Below are 19,541 nucleotides of genomic sequence, written 5' to 3'. Positions count from 1 at the left end.
TTACAATGGCTTTCCCCCCCATAACTTCCCTCCCACCTGCAACCCTCCCCTCTCCTGCTCCCTCTCCCATTCCATTCACATCAAGATTCATTTTCAATTAATTTTATATACAGAAGATAAATTTAGCATATATTAAGTAAAGATTTCAACAGTTTGCACCCACATAGAAACACAAAGTGAAAAATACTGTTTGAGTACTAGTTATAGCATTAAATCACAATGTACAGCACATTAAGGACAGAGATCCTACATGAGGAGCAAGTACACAGTGACTCCTGTTGTTGACTTAACAAATTGACACTCTTGTTTATGGCATCAGTAATCACCCTAGGCTCTTGTCACGAGTTGCCAAGGCTATGGAAGCATTTTGAGTTCGTCGACTCTGATCATATTTAGACAAGGTCATAGTCAAAGTGGAAGTTCTCTCCTCCCTTCAGAGAAAGGTACCTCCTTCTTTGATGACCTGTTCTTTCCACTGGGATCTCACTCACAGAGATCTTTCATTTAGATCTTCTTTTTTTTTTTTTGCCAGAGTATCTTGGCTTTCCATGCCTGAAATATTCTCATGGGCTTTTCAGCCGGATCTGCATACCTTAAGGGCTCATTCTGAGGCCAGAGTGCTATTTAGGACATCTGCCCTTCTATGAGTCTGCTGTGTATCTCGCTTCCCATGTTGGATTGTTCTCTCCCTTTTTTATTCTATCCGTTAGTATTTGCAGACACTAGTCTTGTTTGTGTGATCCCTTTGGCTCTTAGTCCTATCATTATGGTTAATTGTGAACAGAAATTGATCACTTGGACTAGTGAGATGGCATTGGTACATGCCACCTTAGTGGGATTGAATTGGAATCCCCAGGCACGTTTCTAACTCTACCATTTGGGGCAAGTCCGATTGAGCACGTCCCAATTGTACATCTCTTCCCTCTCTTATTCCAACTCTTATATTTAACAGAGATCACTTTTCAGTTAAGTTTCAACACTTAAGGATAATTGTGTATTAATTACAGAGTTCAACCAATAGCATTAAATAGAACAAAAAAATACTAAAAGGGATAAAGTATTAAGTTGTTCATCAACAGTCAGGACAAGAGTTGATCAAGTCACTGTTTCTCATAGCGTCCATTACACTTCAACAGGTTTTCTTTTTGGTGCTCAGTAGTTGTCGCCGATCAGGGAGAACATATGATAAATCTTAATAGTAATGTTGAATTTGATAATCAAATTTTACTAATAAATAACCCAATTCAAAAGAGAAGAATGGGATATAATAGAAGGATAGTAATGTCACTAAAAAACACTGATAGCAAAAAAAAAAAAAATACCTGGCTTTCAATTTATTCATCTTTAAAATGAGTAAGAGGGGGCTGGCACCATGGTGCAGGATAATCCTCCACCTGTGGCGCTGGCACCCCATATGGGTGCTGCTTCTAGTCCCAACTGTTCTACTTCCGATCCAGCTTTCTATTATGGCCTGAGAAAGCAGGGAAGATGGCCCAAGCACTTGGGCCCCTGCACCCGTGTACAAGACGTGGAAGAAGCTCCTGGCTCCTAACTTAGGATCAGCCCAGCTCTGGCTGTTGCGGCCATTTTGGGATTGAATCAGAAGATTGAAGACTTTTCTCTCTGTTTCTGCCTCTCACTGTCTGTAACTCCAACTCTCAAATAAGTAAATAACATCTTAAAGGTCAATTATGTCTATGCTAAATTTATAAAATAAAGTAAAAAAATAAAATGAATAAGAGGTTAGAAAGAGTTCCATATTGGTGAGCAGGAGATTCTAAGTAGAGTCTTTGCTGTAGAGTAGCTGTGTGATCTTTAGAAAATCCCTAGCTCTTTCTGGGTCTTTTTCCCAACCTGAATAATGTGACATATAAGGACTCTCCCTAATCTATCTAGCATTCCATGAATTGGTGACCTTACTAGTTTTAAAAATTTGGTGGTGGGGGAGAGATGCATTTGGCACAGCGGTTAGGATGCCACTTGGGATGCCTACAATCCATAACAGAGTACCTGGTTAGAGTCCTGACTATTCTGCACTTTCAATCCAGCTTCCTGCTAATATGCTCCCCTTGGGAGCAGCAGATGATGGCTTAAGTGCTTGGGTCCCTGAAACCCACATGGGAGACTGGGGTTAAGTTCTTGGATCCTGTCTTCAACCTGGCCCAGCCTTGGCTGTTGCAGGCATTTGGAGAAAGAATCAGCAGATGAAGATCTCTCTCTCTTCCAAATAAAAGTAAAAACAAATTAAAATTTTAAAAAATATTTTTGGAATTGTTTTAAAGTTACTAAGAGACAGGAATTCTGGAGGGGGAATTTCTGAGTTTTCTATATTTATTTAAAGCCAGTCTCTCCTTCCATAGACACTGAAATACAACTGGCAATTTATACTAGTAAATATTCACAAGTCATTCCAGGTAGGCAACCAATGACTATGGTATTTATATTCCAAGACGTATTCTGATGTTTCAGTTGAGGCTAAGGGGAGGCTGTTCATCCAGCCAGGAAGCCACTTAGTCAACCACCCTAAAATACCTGAGATCCTCTGATTCCTAATGACAGCCACTGTATCATCAAGCATGGGAAGGTCATTTGCACATAACATGTCAAGAAAAACTGAAGGTGGAGAATAAAGAGGAGTGGTGCAGGTGCTAGGACCTAAAATTGTGGTATTCTAACTTTTACAATTCTCAGACCATTTTAGTGAGGCCAAAGGCCCTGTATAATCATCTTTCGCATCGGCTGTTAGTTAAAACAAGAAAAAACAAGTCTTGTGGAGTTAAGGTAACCAATAATTATTTACTATGTGTCAAACATTGTTCTAGACTCTACTTGAAAAATCTCCTTAATTTTTTTATAACAAAATCCTGTGATGTGTTTTATCCCCAAATGGTGACAGAGTCCAAGTATGAACCTAGCTAGATCTGCCTGATTCTAAAGGCTGTGCTTCCTCCACACCCTGCCCCACAAATGAACAGCATTTCTGCTTGTTTTAAGTAAATACTATTTTAGCAGATGCTAAATGTTCAAAACTTTTTAACTTTTACATGGAGATACAGATTTTTGTGGGAAATAGATCCAGATATATTAATCTCATTTTAAGAGGAGGAAAACCAACAACAGAAAAGATCTTGGGTTTTAGTGTCTAGGGAAGTATGTCAGAGATAGAATGAATGTGTCTAAAAGCATTTGGGGAGGGAGTGAGGAAGGTCTACTTGCAAAATGAAGAGAAATGTAGATAGAAGCTACACAATAAGTACAAGTGTTAAAGCAGGAAGACTCATCACTGTTTTGTGCTGGAAGAAAAGGAAATCACAGAGAGGTGATATCATCCAAAGTCATAAAGGGGCCAGAAAACTTGGGCTAACTGCTAACTCTGCCAACAGCTGTGAAACAGGAACGGGTTGTGAAATACTTACTTTGCTGTCTACTTCTTGTTCTCTGTCGGTAAACTAAGGAGAGTACTACTTACAGGTGCTCTAACTTATCAACCTCAGGAAGTATTTATGTTTTGTGTACTCTGAGGATATTAATTTAAATCAGGGGTACAAATTCAACTGCCTATAGGAACCAGACGGATAACGTTAAAAGTATGCAGAGAATAAACTATAAGAAGTTGCAAGAACTGCAACCAACACGAGTGAGTTTACCTCATTGAAATGGAACAGCTGCTATTTTGCTCTAGCTAATTACCACCATGAGAAACTGCAGGCCTAGTATTGCCAGAGTTCCTGATTTTTTCAGAATATCTTGGTATAATGGTTTTTCTATTTGGAAAGAAATTCTAAATTATCTGGATTTTTGGTAAAATCTCCTGATAATTAAATGATTGAAAATAATTCACAGTTTAAAGATATACTCCACAGACTAAACAAACTGTGTCTTTTGGGCCATGTGTAGGCGTATGACCTCGCAGTCTGTGATCTCCGATAAGAGCACAAATTTGACTTAGATAATGACTACTCATACCTGAACAGTAACTGATTTTTTATAAAGCCTTTGTGCATCCATTGTTTTATTGGCTCTTCATGACTGCTCTGAAAAGTAGGCATTGATATTTCTGTTTTGCAGATGAGGAATCTAAAGTCTTGAGAGATCTCTGTGCAAACACTGAGTGCTTTATTCTTCCAAAGGTCTTTGCATTACTGTTACCTCCTACCCGTTCCTGACTGCCATCTCAAATTCAGAGTGGTCAGTACATTTCTTTTATACAGACCCCTTTTATCCCTATGGAGCATTTTCTCACAAGCTGAATTTACCTTAGATCTTCCCGATCCTTCTGGCAGTTTCCAAGGAAGTTTCCAAACTGGCAAGAGAAAACATGGTCATGGATCTCCAGCAGAAAGTTTTCATTAAATTCAAAGGCACAGGGAAACTGTTCCATTAATTGCCAAATGCAGTCTAGGAACTGGGTGAAGACAGGGGACACTTCTTTGGGGTCCCCATCCAGATGGCCACACCTGAGAAGTGAAAATAAAGGTAAAGAAAGACACTGGCTAGCATCAGGGACTATGCTGTTTGGAATAGACTACAAGGTCACCTTTTGTTTATGTTGGCATTGGGAAGGAAATATCTCATGCCAAAATGCCAGCCAGAATCTCAATGCCAGTGAATCCCAGCTGGCTTCTTATTGGTATTCTTCATCAACATCCAGGCTGCAAAATTTTGGTGATTGAGTCTATTTTCTCTTAGAGCCTCTTCCCAAATAGAACTTTCTGCAATGATGGAAATGTTCTACAGGTGTGCTGTCCAATATAACAGTCACTAACTATTAAGTACTTGAAATGCAGCCAGTGTGACAAAGGAACATTTTAAAAAATTTTAAAAATTTGATTTATTGAATGGCAGATAAAGCTCCTATCCACTGGTTCACTCTCCAAATGTCTAGTGCTGGGCTGGGGCCAAAGCTGGGAGCCAGAAACTCAATCCAGGTCCTCCACTCCCAATTATTTTAACCATCACTGCTGTCTCCCAAGTTTTGCATTGGCAGGAAACGGGAGTTGGGAGCCAGAGATAGGAATTAAAACCAGGTATTGCGATGTGGGATACAGGCATTTTAACCACTAGATTAAATGTCCAAACCTTGAATTTTTAATTTCATTTAATTTAAATCTAGAATTACATAGCCCCATTTAGCTCTATGTGAGCAAAGACCACAGTTAACATTTACTGTACAGTGCTTAGAACAAAATATGCATTTTAAGAAAAATTTATTAGGGGCCGATAGAGCAGGTAAAGCCACCATTTGTGATGCTGGCATCCCATATGGGCACCAGTTCAAGTCCTGGCTGCTCTACTTTCAATCCAACTCTGTTAATGGTCTGAGAAAAGCAGTTGAAAATGCCCTAAGTACTTGGGCCCTGGCCACCCAAATGGGAGACCTGGATGAAGCTCTTGGATTTGACTTGGTCCAGTCCTGGCCATTGTGGCCATCTGGGGAGTGAACTGGCAGACAGAAGATCTCTCTGTCTCTCTGTAACTCTTTCAAATAAATAAGTCTTTTAAAAAGAGAAACATTTATTAGGTGCAGGAACAAAATATGATTCCAGAACTGTTTAATGTTTCTTCTTCCATAATGTCCTGTTTACCACCCCTATCATCCACTGGATACCCTTTTCAACTGGAAACAAACTTGGTGTCCTCAGCTTCTATCCTGAATGTTCGCCTTCGGATATAACTGCAACTCAGCTCACCAAGGACAGCACCTCTTCTTAATTCCCAAATCAAACAGAGAAAACTGATCATTTCACCTTCCAGATACCATGATCCTAAACAGGGCACAGATGGGATCAGCTTTCTCCTTGTTCCTATTGATGCTTCAAAGCTACCACCCCTTTCACATTTCTAAAAACATTTCATTCATATGTGTAAGTATGTGTATATATACATGTGTGTGTGTATATTATGGGTCATGTGTTTAGCTTATTTACCTTCCCCTTCCTCAATGTTCTCTTCCACAAACTTGTGGGTCACTCCCCAACATTCTTTGAAGAATCTGACTCTGAAGTATTTATCTTTGGTGTTGATGGAGATGGCCACCTACAATGGTTTAAATAACTGGTTCTTAAGTGACTCAAATCCGATTCTCTTCACTGATCTACTCTATTTCAGCTTCCTGAATGCATGGTCATAGGCTGGTTCTTGAAGCCATATAGAAGTTCTTACCCCACTTTTGAAATCTTAATCTAATATCTCACTCTGAACATCATATGAGGGAGTCTTCAAAAAGTTCAAGGAAAATGTGTATTACTAAAATAAAAACTATGCATGGATTTCAAATATTTTATACCAAAATAAACAACTTTCAATTCCATTTTTACACAAGCCTTTGAAGTATCCTCATATTATTATATTGCCAAAGACTGATCATCTTCTTACCTCATATCAGGACCTCTCCACCTACTAGATTCCTATAGGTTTTCTTTCTTCTGGATCAAGCCTAGACTTCATGGTCTATTCCACTGACTACTTTCTCCCCATTTGCTTCAATTTTCTGGCCTTTCTTGTCATTATTCTCCTCAAAAATCCAACTGTAGTATCAGTCTGGAAAGCTGTTTTTGCTCCCACATCCTGACCAATGAATGATGCTTAAAAATATTACAAAACCGTACAAATTTATGCCATTTAAAATTAAGTCTCAGGGTTGGCATTGTGGTGTAGAGGAGAAAGCTGCTGCTTGAGATGGCCCAAGTGCTTGGCCTCCTTCCACCCATGTGGGAGACATGGATGAAGCTCATGACTTAGGCCTGACTCATCCCTGTCTGCTGTAGACATCTGGGGAGTGAATGGAAGATTTCCTTCCTTCCTTCCTTCCTTCCTTCCTTCCTTCCTTCCTTCCTTCCTCCCTCCCTCCCTCCCTTCCTCTCTCTCACTCTTTCATTCTCTTGCTCTTTCTTTCTCTCGCTCTCTCTCACTCGTCTTTCTCTCGCTCTCTCTCTCTTTCCCTCTCTCTTTCCCTGTCTGTTGCAGCCACCTGGTGAGTGAACTAGTAGATGGAAGCTATCTCTCTCTCTCTCCCCCCACCCCCGTAATTCTTTCAAGTAAATAATATTTTAGGCCTTTATTTCTTCTTAAAAAATAAGTCTCTATATTCAACTGAAACTTAATTGCTGCCAAGTGATCTTCATGTATGTAGTTGACACTATTTACTCTTTACTCTTGCAAATTTTAAGCTATATTCTCAAACCTCTAACACATTTCACATCTTCTTTCACACCACTGTCTACAGTTCATTGAAAAAGATCAAGGCCATCAAGTAAAAAAAAAAAAAAATCTAACTTCCGCCTCTAATGCTTGCTCTTTGGTTGCTTCTCTACTTCTCTTTCTATCCAGTCTCCGAAGACGTTTTCTTGGTTACAGCTCAAGATAATCTTTTCACATGGACTGGAGTTTTCCCTCCTTCTGTCCCTCAAAACTTTGCTCTGTCAAAGACTCAATTTCTCTTTCATAACTTACAACCTCAGCTTCTTTAACGTTTCTCTATTCTCAGTGCAAGAAACTGCTCAGATTGTACCTATCTTGAAATACACTTGTTCAAATCCAAAACCCTTATCTAGGTATCACTCCTCTTCTATCCCCTTCAGAGCCTAGATTCTTGGAAAGAGAGTTACATACTCATATTCTATTTCCTCCTCTCTTGCTCACACCTCTGATTCACTGCCATTTGGCTTCTACTTTCACCATTTTACTCAACTGGTTATCACTACAGATCATGAAAACCTGCATATAGCTAGTTGATAATCTAGGTTATGCTGAAGCACATGACACTACTGACTACTCAAAGTTTTTGTCTCTTACTTTTTGCTTTCCTTAGATTTAAGTTTACCTCACTAATCACTCTTTCATAATCACCTTCATGGGCTCCTTTCTTCACTAGACTTTCAGGTGTCAGTATTATCCAAGGCTCTGTCCAGTCCCTGGGCTCTTCGTCTATATATAACTTTTGGAGTTATCTTATCCAAATCCATGGCTTAAGCTGCCTCTTGAATGCAGATAACTCTCAAATCTCTAAACCTTTCTGCCTAATCCACAACTGGTCAGCTCCAGATCAATACTGGATAGTCTCCTTACTGGATATATCCTTTTGGATGCCCTATACCAGATAAGTCCCAAACCAAAACCATCCTTCCCCTCAGACCTGCCCTGTATCAGACTATATTCTCCATCTCAGTAAACTTAGCTACCTAAGGCAGAAACTTCAAAGTTCTATTTGAGTTTTTCTCTCATTCCTTGGTTTAGTCAGTTTTACTTCCTGAATATCCTTGTATCTGATATATTGCCTCATTTTCCAGGACCTCATCAGTTTTGCTTTTTTTTTTTTAATTCATCCCTTTGCTTTACAATCACAGTCTTCCACACTGCTGCCAAAGGGATATTTCTAAAATATAGATCTGATCACCATATTACTGCCCTATTCTAAGTCCTCCAATGCAGCTTTACTAGGCATATAAAAAAATTCAAACCTTTTAGCTTAAAAAAAAGAAAAATGTAGAGTTTTCAATGATCTCCTCATTGGTTCCATTTCCTCTACTCTCCCTACGTAACCTATGACTCAACTACAAAGCATGGTTTGTAGCACCTCAAATATTTCACAACTTTAGCCTTTAGAGCTTCACACATATTAGTTCTGCAATGTTTTCCCCCTTTCTAACTAACTCCAACTCATACTTCAAAGCTCAGTTAAAATGTGACCTATTCCTAGATGCCTTCTTTACCCAAGAATGGGTAAGACTCCTTTGTTTATGTTTTTCTCTGTCTTAGCACTTATCATACTATACTGTCATCAGTGATTTTCTTTTTCTTAAAAGAAGGGACAGGGCCATATCTGATTCAACTCAGTCTCCTCAATACCTGACATATTAACTGGCCCAAAGTTTGCTGATGAAAAAAAAGGATGAATAGATGGACCCAAATGGCTAGAATGTGGCCATCAAATTAAATTAAATGGATGAAAATCAATGGGGGAGAATTAGACCTGAATTGTAATATTCTTAAAAGCAAATCTCTGGCCGGCGCTGTGGTGGCTTAACAGGCTAATCCTCCGCCTTGTGGCGCCGGCACACTGGGTTCTAGTCCCAGTCGGGGCGCCGGATTCTATCCCGGTTGCCCCTCTTCCAGGCCAGCTCTCTGCTATGGCCCGGGAAGGCAGTGGAGGATGGCCCAAGTCCTTGGGCCCTGCACTCGCATGGGAGACCAGGAGAAGCACCTGGCTCCTGGCTTCGGATCAGCATGATGCGCTGGCCACAGTGGCCATTGGAGGGTGAACCAACAGCAAAAAGGAAGACCTTTCTCTATCTCTCTCTCTCACTATCCACTCTGCCTGTCAAAAAAAAAATTTAAAAAAAAAGTAAATCTCACATTTTACTTGCCTTTGGGATCAGCTCAGTGTCTGATACAGCATATAGTACACTATTAGATAGTTGGTAAATATTTATTTTTTTGCTAACATAGACAAAACTTTAGGCTGCTTATGTCAGTCAGTAGGTAAATGTAAGCCCTTGCTTCCAACCCCTTATTACAGAACAGGTATCTACAACTGTCTTTTCACTTACAAAAGGTTAAATGGTACATAATCTTAGATGCTAGTCTCTACCTGAATGCCCTCCTTATTCCACTGTTCTGCTTATCAAATTCCTATTCATCTCTAAAAATCCATCCTTAAATATTGCCTCCTGGAAGCCTACCCTGACTTTTTCATGTGGAGTTAAGTGCTTTTCCTCTGTGGCCTATGATGCCTTGTTTTTCCTGAACTATTTAACTACATGATATAATTACTTGTACTCCTTCAAAGCAGAGATGACATTCTGTGTCTTAGAATAGTGCCTGGAATATTTGTTGCTTGATGAAAAGATGACTTTTGTCACATTCAACTTCCTGTTCCTTCCTACACAAGAGCACACTGGATTTTTTATGAACTCTCCTTAGCTCCTTCAGTGAAAATGAAGATATTTTTACCTTTCAGAAAACTTGTGACCCATGGATATCCATTCTTTCTCTATTAGGATCTTCATTTTTATATAAAAAAGAAAAGTTTGCATTAGGAAAATCATAGAATGAATTAACCATACCATACACACAAGAATATCAAAAACACATTGCTGAAATGGTTGAACTGATCCCAAATGATAACTAAGTAACTTGGATTTCATTTATAGGCCTGTATAGGCTACCTTCAAGTTTCAGTTCTCTCAGGAGAAATTATTCTGGATTTATATCCAGTGTCACATTTCTTTTGACTTTTACATGATGTCTGACAAACTATTGAACCATAACTAAATGAAATCCTGATAAGCATGATATTAAATGAAACCCAAAGGCAATATTTGGATTAGTACTAAGAACAAAACAATTTCAACCATTTAGAAAATTTTCCAAAGAAATGACTAGAAACTGCTATTGTGAGTTCTGCTTCTTAGAAAGATCAACTAAGAAGCCTTGGATCCTGTACCAGAAAACTGTCATGAGCCTGACAATCAAACAGATGAGCTGTTAAAGATGATGAACCCATCAGTATATTTAATAGTCATTCATCAACTTTACAAACTTTTTGAGACTTTCTTATACCTCCTTAGAGCAGCCTATTACATACAATCTATGATATATGATAGGTAAGAATGTATGTTGAATGTACAACAGAAAGTACACAGACTGTACATACCTCAATTAATGGAAAATAAGCTAAAGTGAAAAAGAGCTAGTTTGTATATTTAGAACTTATTTTTTAAAAAAAAAACAGTTGGCTGAAAGTTCTTTTTTGAGTGATCTTTCCCTCGAATAAAGAAAGATACAATTGCTTGGTCTCTTACCATGAGTCCTTTGAATGTCCTATAAAATGGATCTAAGAGGATGCTGGCCACTGAGCAGACTTGTGCTGTGCGGTCCCACCCATCAGAACAATGGACTAAGACACTGGCCTTTTCTACCTTCACTGCCTAAGAAAAGAAGCAAATAATCAACTTTTATATAGCATGCTGGTTAATCAATAGGATTGCAAAATGCTATCACTTTAGCACAGAGAACCTGGTCTTACTGGGCTACACTGATATCCTGTCATAACACTAGAATTCTCTATAGGGAATGAAAAAGAAAACAATGGCGTGCAAGAAAAGAAGAAGAACTTACCTAATGTATAAAGAAAATTAAATCCAACCTATGATGGAAGATAAAAAGGAAAACAATGGGAGTTTTAAATTTATAAAATTTAAGAGGAAGATAAGGATCAATTTTCAGAGGAAGGCGAGAGGAGGAGGAAGAATCCAAGCTCAAAAACACAAGAAAGTTCTGCTTTCCAGTCACAGATATGACAATGATTTCTTCCAGTAATTTAGTCTTACTAACACAAACCCTTCTAATTTAGATGGATAAGATGGCGGGGCTTACCCACTTTGGCTGGTTTCCATATAATTAGCATGATGTGATGATCTGGGCAGTTTTTCAACTTGTACAATTTTGGCAATTGTAGACATTGATTATTCATTTATTCATTCTAACACTTAGTTGTGTACCCCTTTGTGCCAGGTATGTGCTCGATATCAGAGATACAAAGACTCAGTTTCTGCCTTTCAGGAACCCATAAACTAGTGAGGTGAATAAGGTAAATAAATAATTATCATACGGTGGAAAAACTGGTGCTACAGAGTAAAGAAAAGTACCTATATTCTTTTGCAGGATTCACAGAACCTTAAGTCTTAAAGGGTAGGACTACCTCAGGAGAGGAAGGAAAACAACATTAGTTAATTCGCCCATTCACTCATCCACAAACCTAGCCAGTAACTGTTAGATACAAGAGGTATATGGTATGCACTGGGAATGCAAAGAAAACAAACACCTAAAATGAATGATTGCAAATCAGTGATAAGTTAAACAATGCAAGAAAGACACAAAAGATAACCAAAGAATAGACAATTAAGTGGGTCTTGGTAGGTGAACAGACATTTGCCAAATGGATCAGGAAAATGACATTCTAGGCAGGGAGAACATGACAACACATACACAGGTAAGGAGGCATGGCATAGGTGAGGAACTTGTTAAGTAGCTTGGTAATGGCTGAGGCTAGATTAAGAGTGAGAGAAGGGGGAGGGGAGGGGGAGGGAAGGGGGGAGGGAGAGAGAGTGAGCAAGCGAGAGAGTGTGCAAGCGAGCGCACAAGTGCCCTGGCCAAGAGGACAAAGGTCAAGCCAAAAAGTATATTTTATCTTGTGTCAGGGAGCCATTGAGGTGATGAAAGCAGAGAAGTGCATGATCAGATATGCATTTTTGAAAGATCACTATGGTGGCTAGTAAGTAGAATGGATTTCAGGACATGTGTTTGGATATAAGAAGACCAGTCAGAGAGCTACTAAAATCATGAAAGGCCCTGAGGAACTGAAGTAGGGTAATAGCAGTAGGGCCAAAAAGGTGAAGAGGAACAGAAAGTAAAAAAATTTAGGAGCTGGTATCATGGCACAGTGGGTTAGGTGGTTCACTTGTGACACTATCGTCCTATATCAGAGTGTCAGTTGAAGTCCCAACTGCTCTTCTCCTGATCCAGTACCCTACTGATGTGCCTTAGAAAGCCATGAGTGATGGTTCAAGTACTTTGGACTCCTGCGACCCAAGCAGGAGACTCAGATGGAGTTCTTGGCTGTTGGTTTTGGCCTGGCCCAACCCCAGCTGTTGCTGCCATCTGGGGAGTGAACCAGTAGATAGAAGATTTTCTGTCTGTCTGCCTGTCTCTCTCTCTCTCTCTCTCATTTTGTCTTTCAAATAAATATTTTTAAAAAAAATTTAATAGGAGAAAATAAGAGAATGGATATGTGATAAAGGAGAAGGATGAGCAAAGATGACTCTGAAATGTGTAGTTTATTAGATAAATGGATGGCAGTACTATATAAGTTTGAATAATGAACACAGAACGAGCAAATTTTAGGTAGTAGTGAGGGCAGGTAAGAATATTTCAGTTTGGGCCATGGTGGATCTGAGGTGGTTGAGGGATATACAGTGGTACAATGTGTTCAATACAATACATATACGATGTGTACAATTGGAAACGTTGGTTTGGAATGTAGGAGAAGGAAGGATCTGAGCTGGAGATAGACGTGGCCACTCTCTGAACAGAGATGGTAACAGAAACTGTGTGTATATCTAGATATGTTTATGCAGATAACAAAAGTGAGAAGAAAAAAAACTTGAACAAGCAGTGAACTTTAAAGGGTACTTAGAGGAAGGGGACTATTACAAGCGTCAACTTGTAAAGCAGCAGCTCCAACAGCAGAAAAAGAGTCAGGAGGGAGAAGATGGATTAAATCCAGGACTAAAAGAAGGGCTCAATGAGAAAGGGGTTAACAGTGCCAATGAAGCATAGGTCAAAAGAGAATGAGGATTGAAAAGTGATCCTTAGGTTTGACAAGTCATTAATTGCCACAAGAATAACCGTAATAGTAGGAGTAAGTATCACAGTGGGCTGAAGGGTAAAGGGAGGTGAGGAAGTGCTAATAGGGAAGGACAACTACTTTCAAGGCTCTAATCAAGAGGAAAGAAGGCAATAGCTACAAGAGTATAAGGAAAAAGTTACTGTTCTTTAGAAATGAGAAAATATTTGAATAAATTTTTGAGGCAAGAAGAAATCAAAACGAACAGGAGGAAATTATCTGAGAATTGTTTCCTTAAAGAAGTAAGAGCAGGGGCCTGGTGCTGAGTACCACTTGAAATGCCAGAATCTCCTACTGGCCGGTTTGAGTCCCAGCTACTTTGCTTACAATCCAACTTCCTGCTAATGTGACTAGAAAAGCAGTGGAAGACAACCCAAGCACTTGGGCCCTCCCACTCCTCCCACCCCTCCCACCCATGGAGTTCCAGGCTCCTGGCTTTGATCCGGCCCAGACCTAGCAGTTGTGGCCATTTGGGGAGTGAATAGCAGGTGGAAGATCTCTGTTTCCCTCTGTCCTTCTTTTTAAAATAAATAAAATAATTAAATCTTAAAAAAAAAAACTAAGAGGGAATGACATTTAGGATACAAGCAGAGGGAGTAGCCTTACACAAAAGATGGGATGCCTAATTCTTTGAGAAAGCAATGAAGGAGACATGAAAAGAGTTGGTAAGAATAATACTGGAAAGATGAGGGATCACGTTGAGTTTTTAATTAAGCGTATGTCTGAACATAGGCTTATAAAGAGAGGAGTAAGATAGCTATAGCCAGCTTGAAAGCAGGGTAGAGATTAGGAGTTAGAAGTTTGATAGAACAAGATTGGGACCCAATGAGAGACATAAAATAACTGTTAAGTGTCCCTAAAACTACAAGACTTTAGCTAAGGTTACAGACCATAAACCCGTGTTAGCACCAATTAACATGTCTATGTGATTTATTTCTTTGCAGCATTGCTTATTAGAGAGTAAGAACAGAGACTACTTGGTTAAGGTAGGTAGAGTGGAAAGATAAATACCAAGGGGGAATGTATGAGGTACTACACCACTAGGTTTTGATAAATAAGGAAGGTGGAAGAAGGTGGATAAAGAGGAGTTTAAAGTATACAGTTTTCCATGAGATAGAACCATTCTATCTGGAGTAGAACCAAAGTACAAAACCTCACAGAACTTTAAGTATAGAGTATATGGCAGGTTATTCAATTCTCCTGCAATGAAGGGAAGGCATCAGGATGAAGAGAAAGGTAGTAAGGCTATTCCCAAAGTCATTAATGGAGAACAGAGACAAACTAGGAGAGATACATGCTGCTTTAGCTAAATGAACAAATTTCAAAGGAGGAAGAAATTTTGTAATGAGCAATAGGAATATTGAACCTGCCCTAGGCCCTGTGGTTCATGGGTGTGAAAGAATGAATAGCCTTTGTACTAGGGGTGCAAGAAACGTGTTACTCCTAGAAGGGTAGTCAGGTTGAGGTAAGAAAGAACTTAAAAACATTTGGAAAATGGTTTTTCAGGTTTAAAGTTTTTTTTTAAACTTCTTAAACAGATACCTCAGGTGGTATCAGATGCTCAACAGTGGCAACCATGTTCTTTTTCAGGGCTCCAAATGGAATGAAAAGTCATGGATTGAAAAGAAAAAAAGATGCTTGATTTCATTAATGATTATAGACCAATTAAAACCTGATATAAAATTGATCACCGGGGCCGGCGCTGTGGTGTAGTGGGCAAAGCTGCCACCTGCAGTGCTGGCATTCCCATATGGGTGCTGGTTCGAGTCCCGGCTGCTCCACTTCTGATCCAGCATTCTGCTATGGCCTGGGAAAGCAGCAGAAGATGGCCCAAGTCCTTGGACCCCTGCACCCGCATGGGAGACCCGGAAAAAGCTCCTGGCTCTTGCCTTTGGATCAGCACAGCTCTGGCCATTGAGGCCAACTGGGGAGTGAACCAGCGGATGGAAGACCGACCGACCTCTCTCTTTCTCTCTGCTTCTCCTCTCTCTGTGTAACTCTTTCAAGTAAATAAATAAATATTTTTTTTTTTAAAAATTGATCACCTATCACATTGGACAAGATAAAGACTGAGGGGGAAAAGTGCTTAGCTTAGCAGTTAAGATGACTGTGTCCCATGTCAGAGTGCCTGGGTTCAATATCCACCTCTGGTTCCTGATTCCAGCTTCCTGCTAATGCAGACCCAGGGAGACAGAAGTCAAGGCTCAAGTAATTGGATTGTTGCCATCTGTGTGAGAGATCTGTTGCGGCCATTTGGGGAGTGAGCCAATGGATGAGAGACCTCTCTCTGATTCTCTCATTCATTCTCACTCTCAAATGAAAAATGTGGCAATGTGGAAAAATAGGCACTGGTGGTGGGAAATAAAACTGGTGCTATCTATTTGGAGGGCAATTTGCCTACATCTATTCAAATCTGATTTGACTCAGAAAACCTACTTCTAAGAATATCAACATATGTATGTTTTAAGGTATTCGGTACATTTGCTACGTTAATGATAACATGGGGGAAATGAATTCCCCATCACCATGGGAGTATGGTAAATTGTCACACTGAAACATTATATGGACAGGTCTTCAAAAAGTTCATGGAAAATGTACATCTTTTGATTTTCCATGAACTTAAAAAAAATTTATTTATTTGAAAGGTAGAGTGACAAAGAAAAAGATCTTCCATTTGATGGTTACTTTCCAAATGGCTGTAACAGCCAGGCCAAAGTCAGGAGCCAGGAACTCCCTCTGGGTCTCCCATGTGGATAGCAATAACTAAAGCACTTGAGCTAGCTTCTGCTGCTTCCCAGGTGCAATAGCAGGGAGTAAGATTGGAGGTGGCATAGCAGTATGTAAACCAGCATTCCAGTATGTGATGCAGCTGTTTCAAATTGTAGTTAAACCTGCTCAGTCACAATGCTTCCCCTTCCATGAACTTTCTGATGTACCCTCATATAGCTGCTGAAAAGAATGAGACAGTTTTGAATAAATTGACTTGAAAAATGTTCATGGTTCATTAAGTATAAAAAATCAGTTGCAGAACAGTATGTACAGTATGATCTCATTTTTATAATGTAATAATATATCTAAGTTTCTTGAAAAATTCTAAAGTTGCACTGCACAATACAGGTGTCAATAGCTACCTGTGGCTCTTTAAATTTGAATCCATGACACAGGTGTTATAGCATGGTGGGTTAAGCCACTGCTTGAGTGCCTAGGATTGAGTCTCACCTCTGCTTCTGATCCAGCTTCCTGTTATTATGCCTGGGAAGCAGCAGATGATGGCCTAAGTACTTGAAACTTCCACCAATGTGGGAAACCTGCATAGAGTTTTTGCTCTTGGCTTTGGTCTGGCCTAGACCTGGTTTTTGTGGACATTTGGGGTGGGGCGTGAACCAGAAGAGGGAAGATATTGTTTGTTCTCTGTATCTTTCTGCCTTTCAAACAAATAATTAAATTCTAAATATAAATAAATTTGAATTTATTAAAACTAAACAGTAAACATTCAGTTTCTCAGTCTCACTAGTCACATTTCAAGAGCCACATTTCACATGTGGCTAATGACTACTGTATTATTCAGGGTAGAGAAAGAACATTTCTATTACATAGACAGTTAAAAATCAACAGTACTAATTGAGAAGCATGAACATTAAACTATTAACAGTGATGTTTGTGTATCATGGGGCTGTGTCGTGTGTGTGTGTATGTATGTATGTATGTATGTATGAGAGAGAGTGACATGTGTATGTGAGTTATTGGAAATGTTTACATTTTATGTTACATATTTCTGAAATGTTTATTGTGGCAATGTACACACATTGCTTTTATAATAAAAAAGATAAAAAGAAAAGTACATCATATTTTAGAGAACAGCAAGAGGTTCACTATTGTCAAATTGGTGTGAGATTGTGAAAGGCAATATGTATTAAGATACAGGGTTTTACAGACAATAGAGAACTAGCGGAGGATTCTGAGCTTAAGGTAACACCAGGTATTTTAAGAAAGATAACTTTGGAGGCCACACTGAAGAGCAACTATTAGACAGACACAAGTTTGGCAGGAGGTTATTATCATACTTTCACTAAGGAACAGCAAACATTTAAACTAGGGAAGTAGCAGTAGAGATTGTGGGGGGAAGTATAGATTTGAGGATAGATTTGAAGCTCACAGGACTTGACAATTTCCAGGAGGGGAAGAGAAAGAATTCAAGGCGGACATATTCTTAAGCTTGGGATAATTGGCTAGGTGTTACTAGAGATAGGGAGCACAGAAGAGCTGTGTAACTCCAGGTCTATTTTTTTCTTCATTCATTTTAATTCAACCAATATTTATGAGATGTACTATCTATCAAATTTTCCTCAGCCCTCTTTCTCTTATGTATGATAAACATGGTTTCAGAAAGGGAATACAGATTTATGGGTAGGTGAAAAAGGAACGGTGCAAAGAATGGTTAAAAAGTAGCCTTGAAACAACTGACAGAGTAACATAGTAAATATTAATAACATATTATAATGAAAGTATAGGTAACAGAACCAGGAACATGAAAAGCATTAGGGTTAGCTATTTAAGTCAATTACACACATTCTTGAAATTTTTTAAGCCAGAAGCCACATATGCTTATATATATGTATATGTATGCATATGTATATGTATTTTCTCACTTCAAGTGAGAAAATAACAGCACAGGAGTAAAAAGTCATTCTTTTTCTTTACTTCTACCAAATAATGGAAGTGGGGCGAAGAGGGAGAATTCTCATATACTAATATGTAAAACAAAACTTCAAGATGATAAAATCTATACTCTGAATTCCTTTTCCTAAAATCATCTAGCAAAAGATACAGAGGGCAGGTTTCTGGAGGTCAGAATTAAATAAGTGGGTCAGCATAAACACAGTGTGACAGAGCCAGCCCAGATTGCATTAGAAGGCAGGCCTAAACAAAGAAAGAATTTTAAAAATTTGGCTTTGTATACAAAGTTCTGAAAACCATACAATACACAGCTCTGCATTTATTTCACATCTACTGTTATGTTCACACGATTACATTAGAATACAAAAATATATCACACAGTAACTGAACTGGAAGGATCATTTACAGATCTCCTATTTTAAACTTGAGGTGCTAGGGTCTGTGGATAACCTGAAATTGAGATGCATTTTCTTTATGTATAGTTGTGCATTTTTCAGAGGAGGGGATTAATCATATTCCCAAAGAAATCTGTGGGTCCCCTAAGAATTATATCATTAGACTCTTGTTCAACCACCTTGTTATAAAAATGGAGAAACTGAGGCTCAAAGAGGAAAGAAACTTGCCCAAGGGCACACGGTCAACTGGTGGCAGAGTTGAGTCCAGAAACTAGGTATCTTCAATAGTCTTTCACCATGGCACTCTACCACCTCAGGAGACCCCATCATTAAAGTCAGTGCAAATTCTTAAAAGTCCTGATTATTACCTTTGTAATGAAAATTCCAGCATCCATAATAGCTTTAATGTGTCTCAACCACCCTGAGCTCTCCAGGCCGCTAAGAAATTCACTCATTGTTGGAGTTTTCAATTCACAAACTAAGGTAGAAAAGGAAGCAGAGATTGAAATTCACAATCACCTCAGTTTATTCATCAAGAAAGGGGATAAAGTGGATCCCCATTTTGTAAATGAGGAAAACTGAGGCACAAAAGGGTTAAATGATTAGTGTGAAACCACACAGGGAGTCAGGGATGGACTATGGCCAAAGCCCACTAGAGCTCCCAGCATGAGCCTCTGCTTTCTCAAGTTGTAGAATCCACTCCCAAGCCCTTAGAGAACCAGAGATTGAGTCAGCATCTATAGAAAAATACATCTCCTCTGATTAGAAAGCATATTTAATCCCCATCCTAATCCAACCCACTCTTCCTAACACTATAGGCCCTTAATATCAGTTTCTATTCCCACATAACTACCTACTCCCTGAAGCCCTATGCAGTCTCAACACGTTGGAAAAAAAAATACACACACACACACACAATTTTATGTACTTTGCACTGGTTATCCAGCAGAGGGCAATCTTTTCCCTGAAAAGTCTGTGAAACAAAGTCTTTATATAGAACATTCTGGGGAGAAAAAACAAACAAACAGGAAGAGACTTAAGGAAGGAGGACACAAATACAGTAA

The 19,541-nt window shown here is 39.1% G+C and overlaps 1 protein-coding gene across 2 annotated transcripts in view; it reads right to left on the bottom strand.

Annotated features, from left to right (window-relative positions):
• The window catches only part of MTMR8 (myotubularin related protein 8), a 125,298-nt gene that overhangs the window by 34,507 nt on the left and 71,250 nt on the right, over positions 1-19,541 (bottom strand). For both annotated transcript variants that reach the window (XM_062183579.1, XM_062183580.1), the window contains exons 8-11: positions 18,846-18,955; positions 10,803-10,928; positions 9,952-10,001; positions 4,257-4,457 (exon numbers count right to left, since the gene is read on the bottom strand). In XM_062183579.1, coding sequence (XP_062039563.1) covers positions 4,257-4,457; positions 9,952-10,001; positions 10,803-10,928; positions 18,846-18,955 — 487 coding nt within the window. The remainder of the gene's footprint in view (positions 1-4,256; positions 4,458-9,951; positions 10,002-10,802; positions 10,929-18,845; positions 18,956-19,541) is intronic.

The sequence above is a fragment of the Lepus europaeus genome, chromosome X (assembly GCF_033115175.1).
Source record: "Lepus europaeus isolate LE1 chromosome X, mLepTim1.pri, whole genome shotgun sequence".
Taxonomy (NCBI): Eukaryota; Metazoa; Chordata; class Mammalia; order Lagomorpha; family Leporidae; genus Lepus; species Lepus europaeus.
This window is presented reverse-complemented; position numbering and strand designations above follow the sequence as displayed.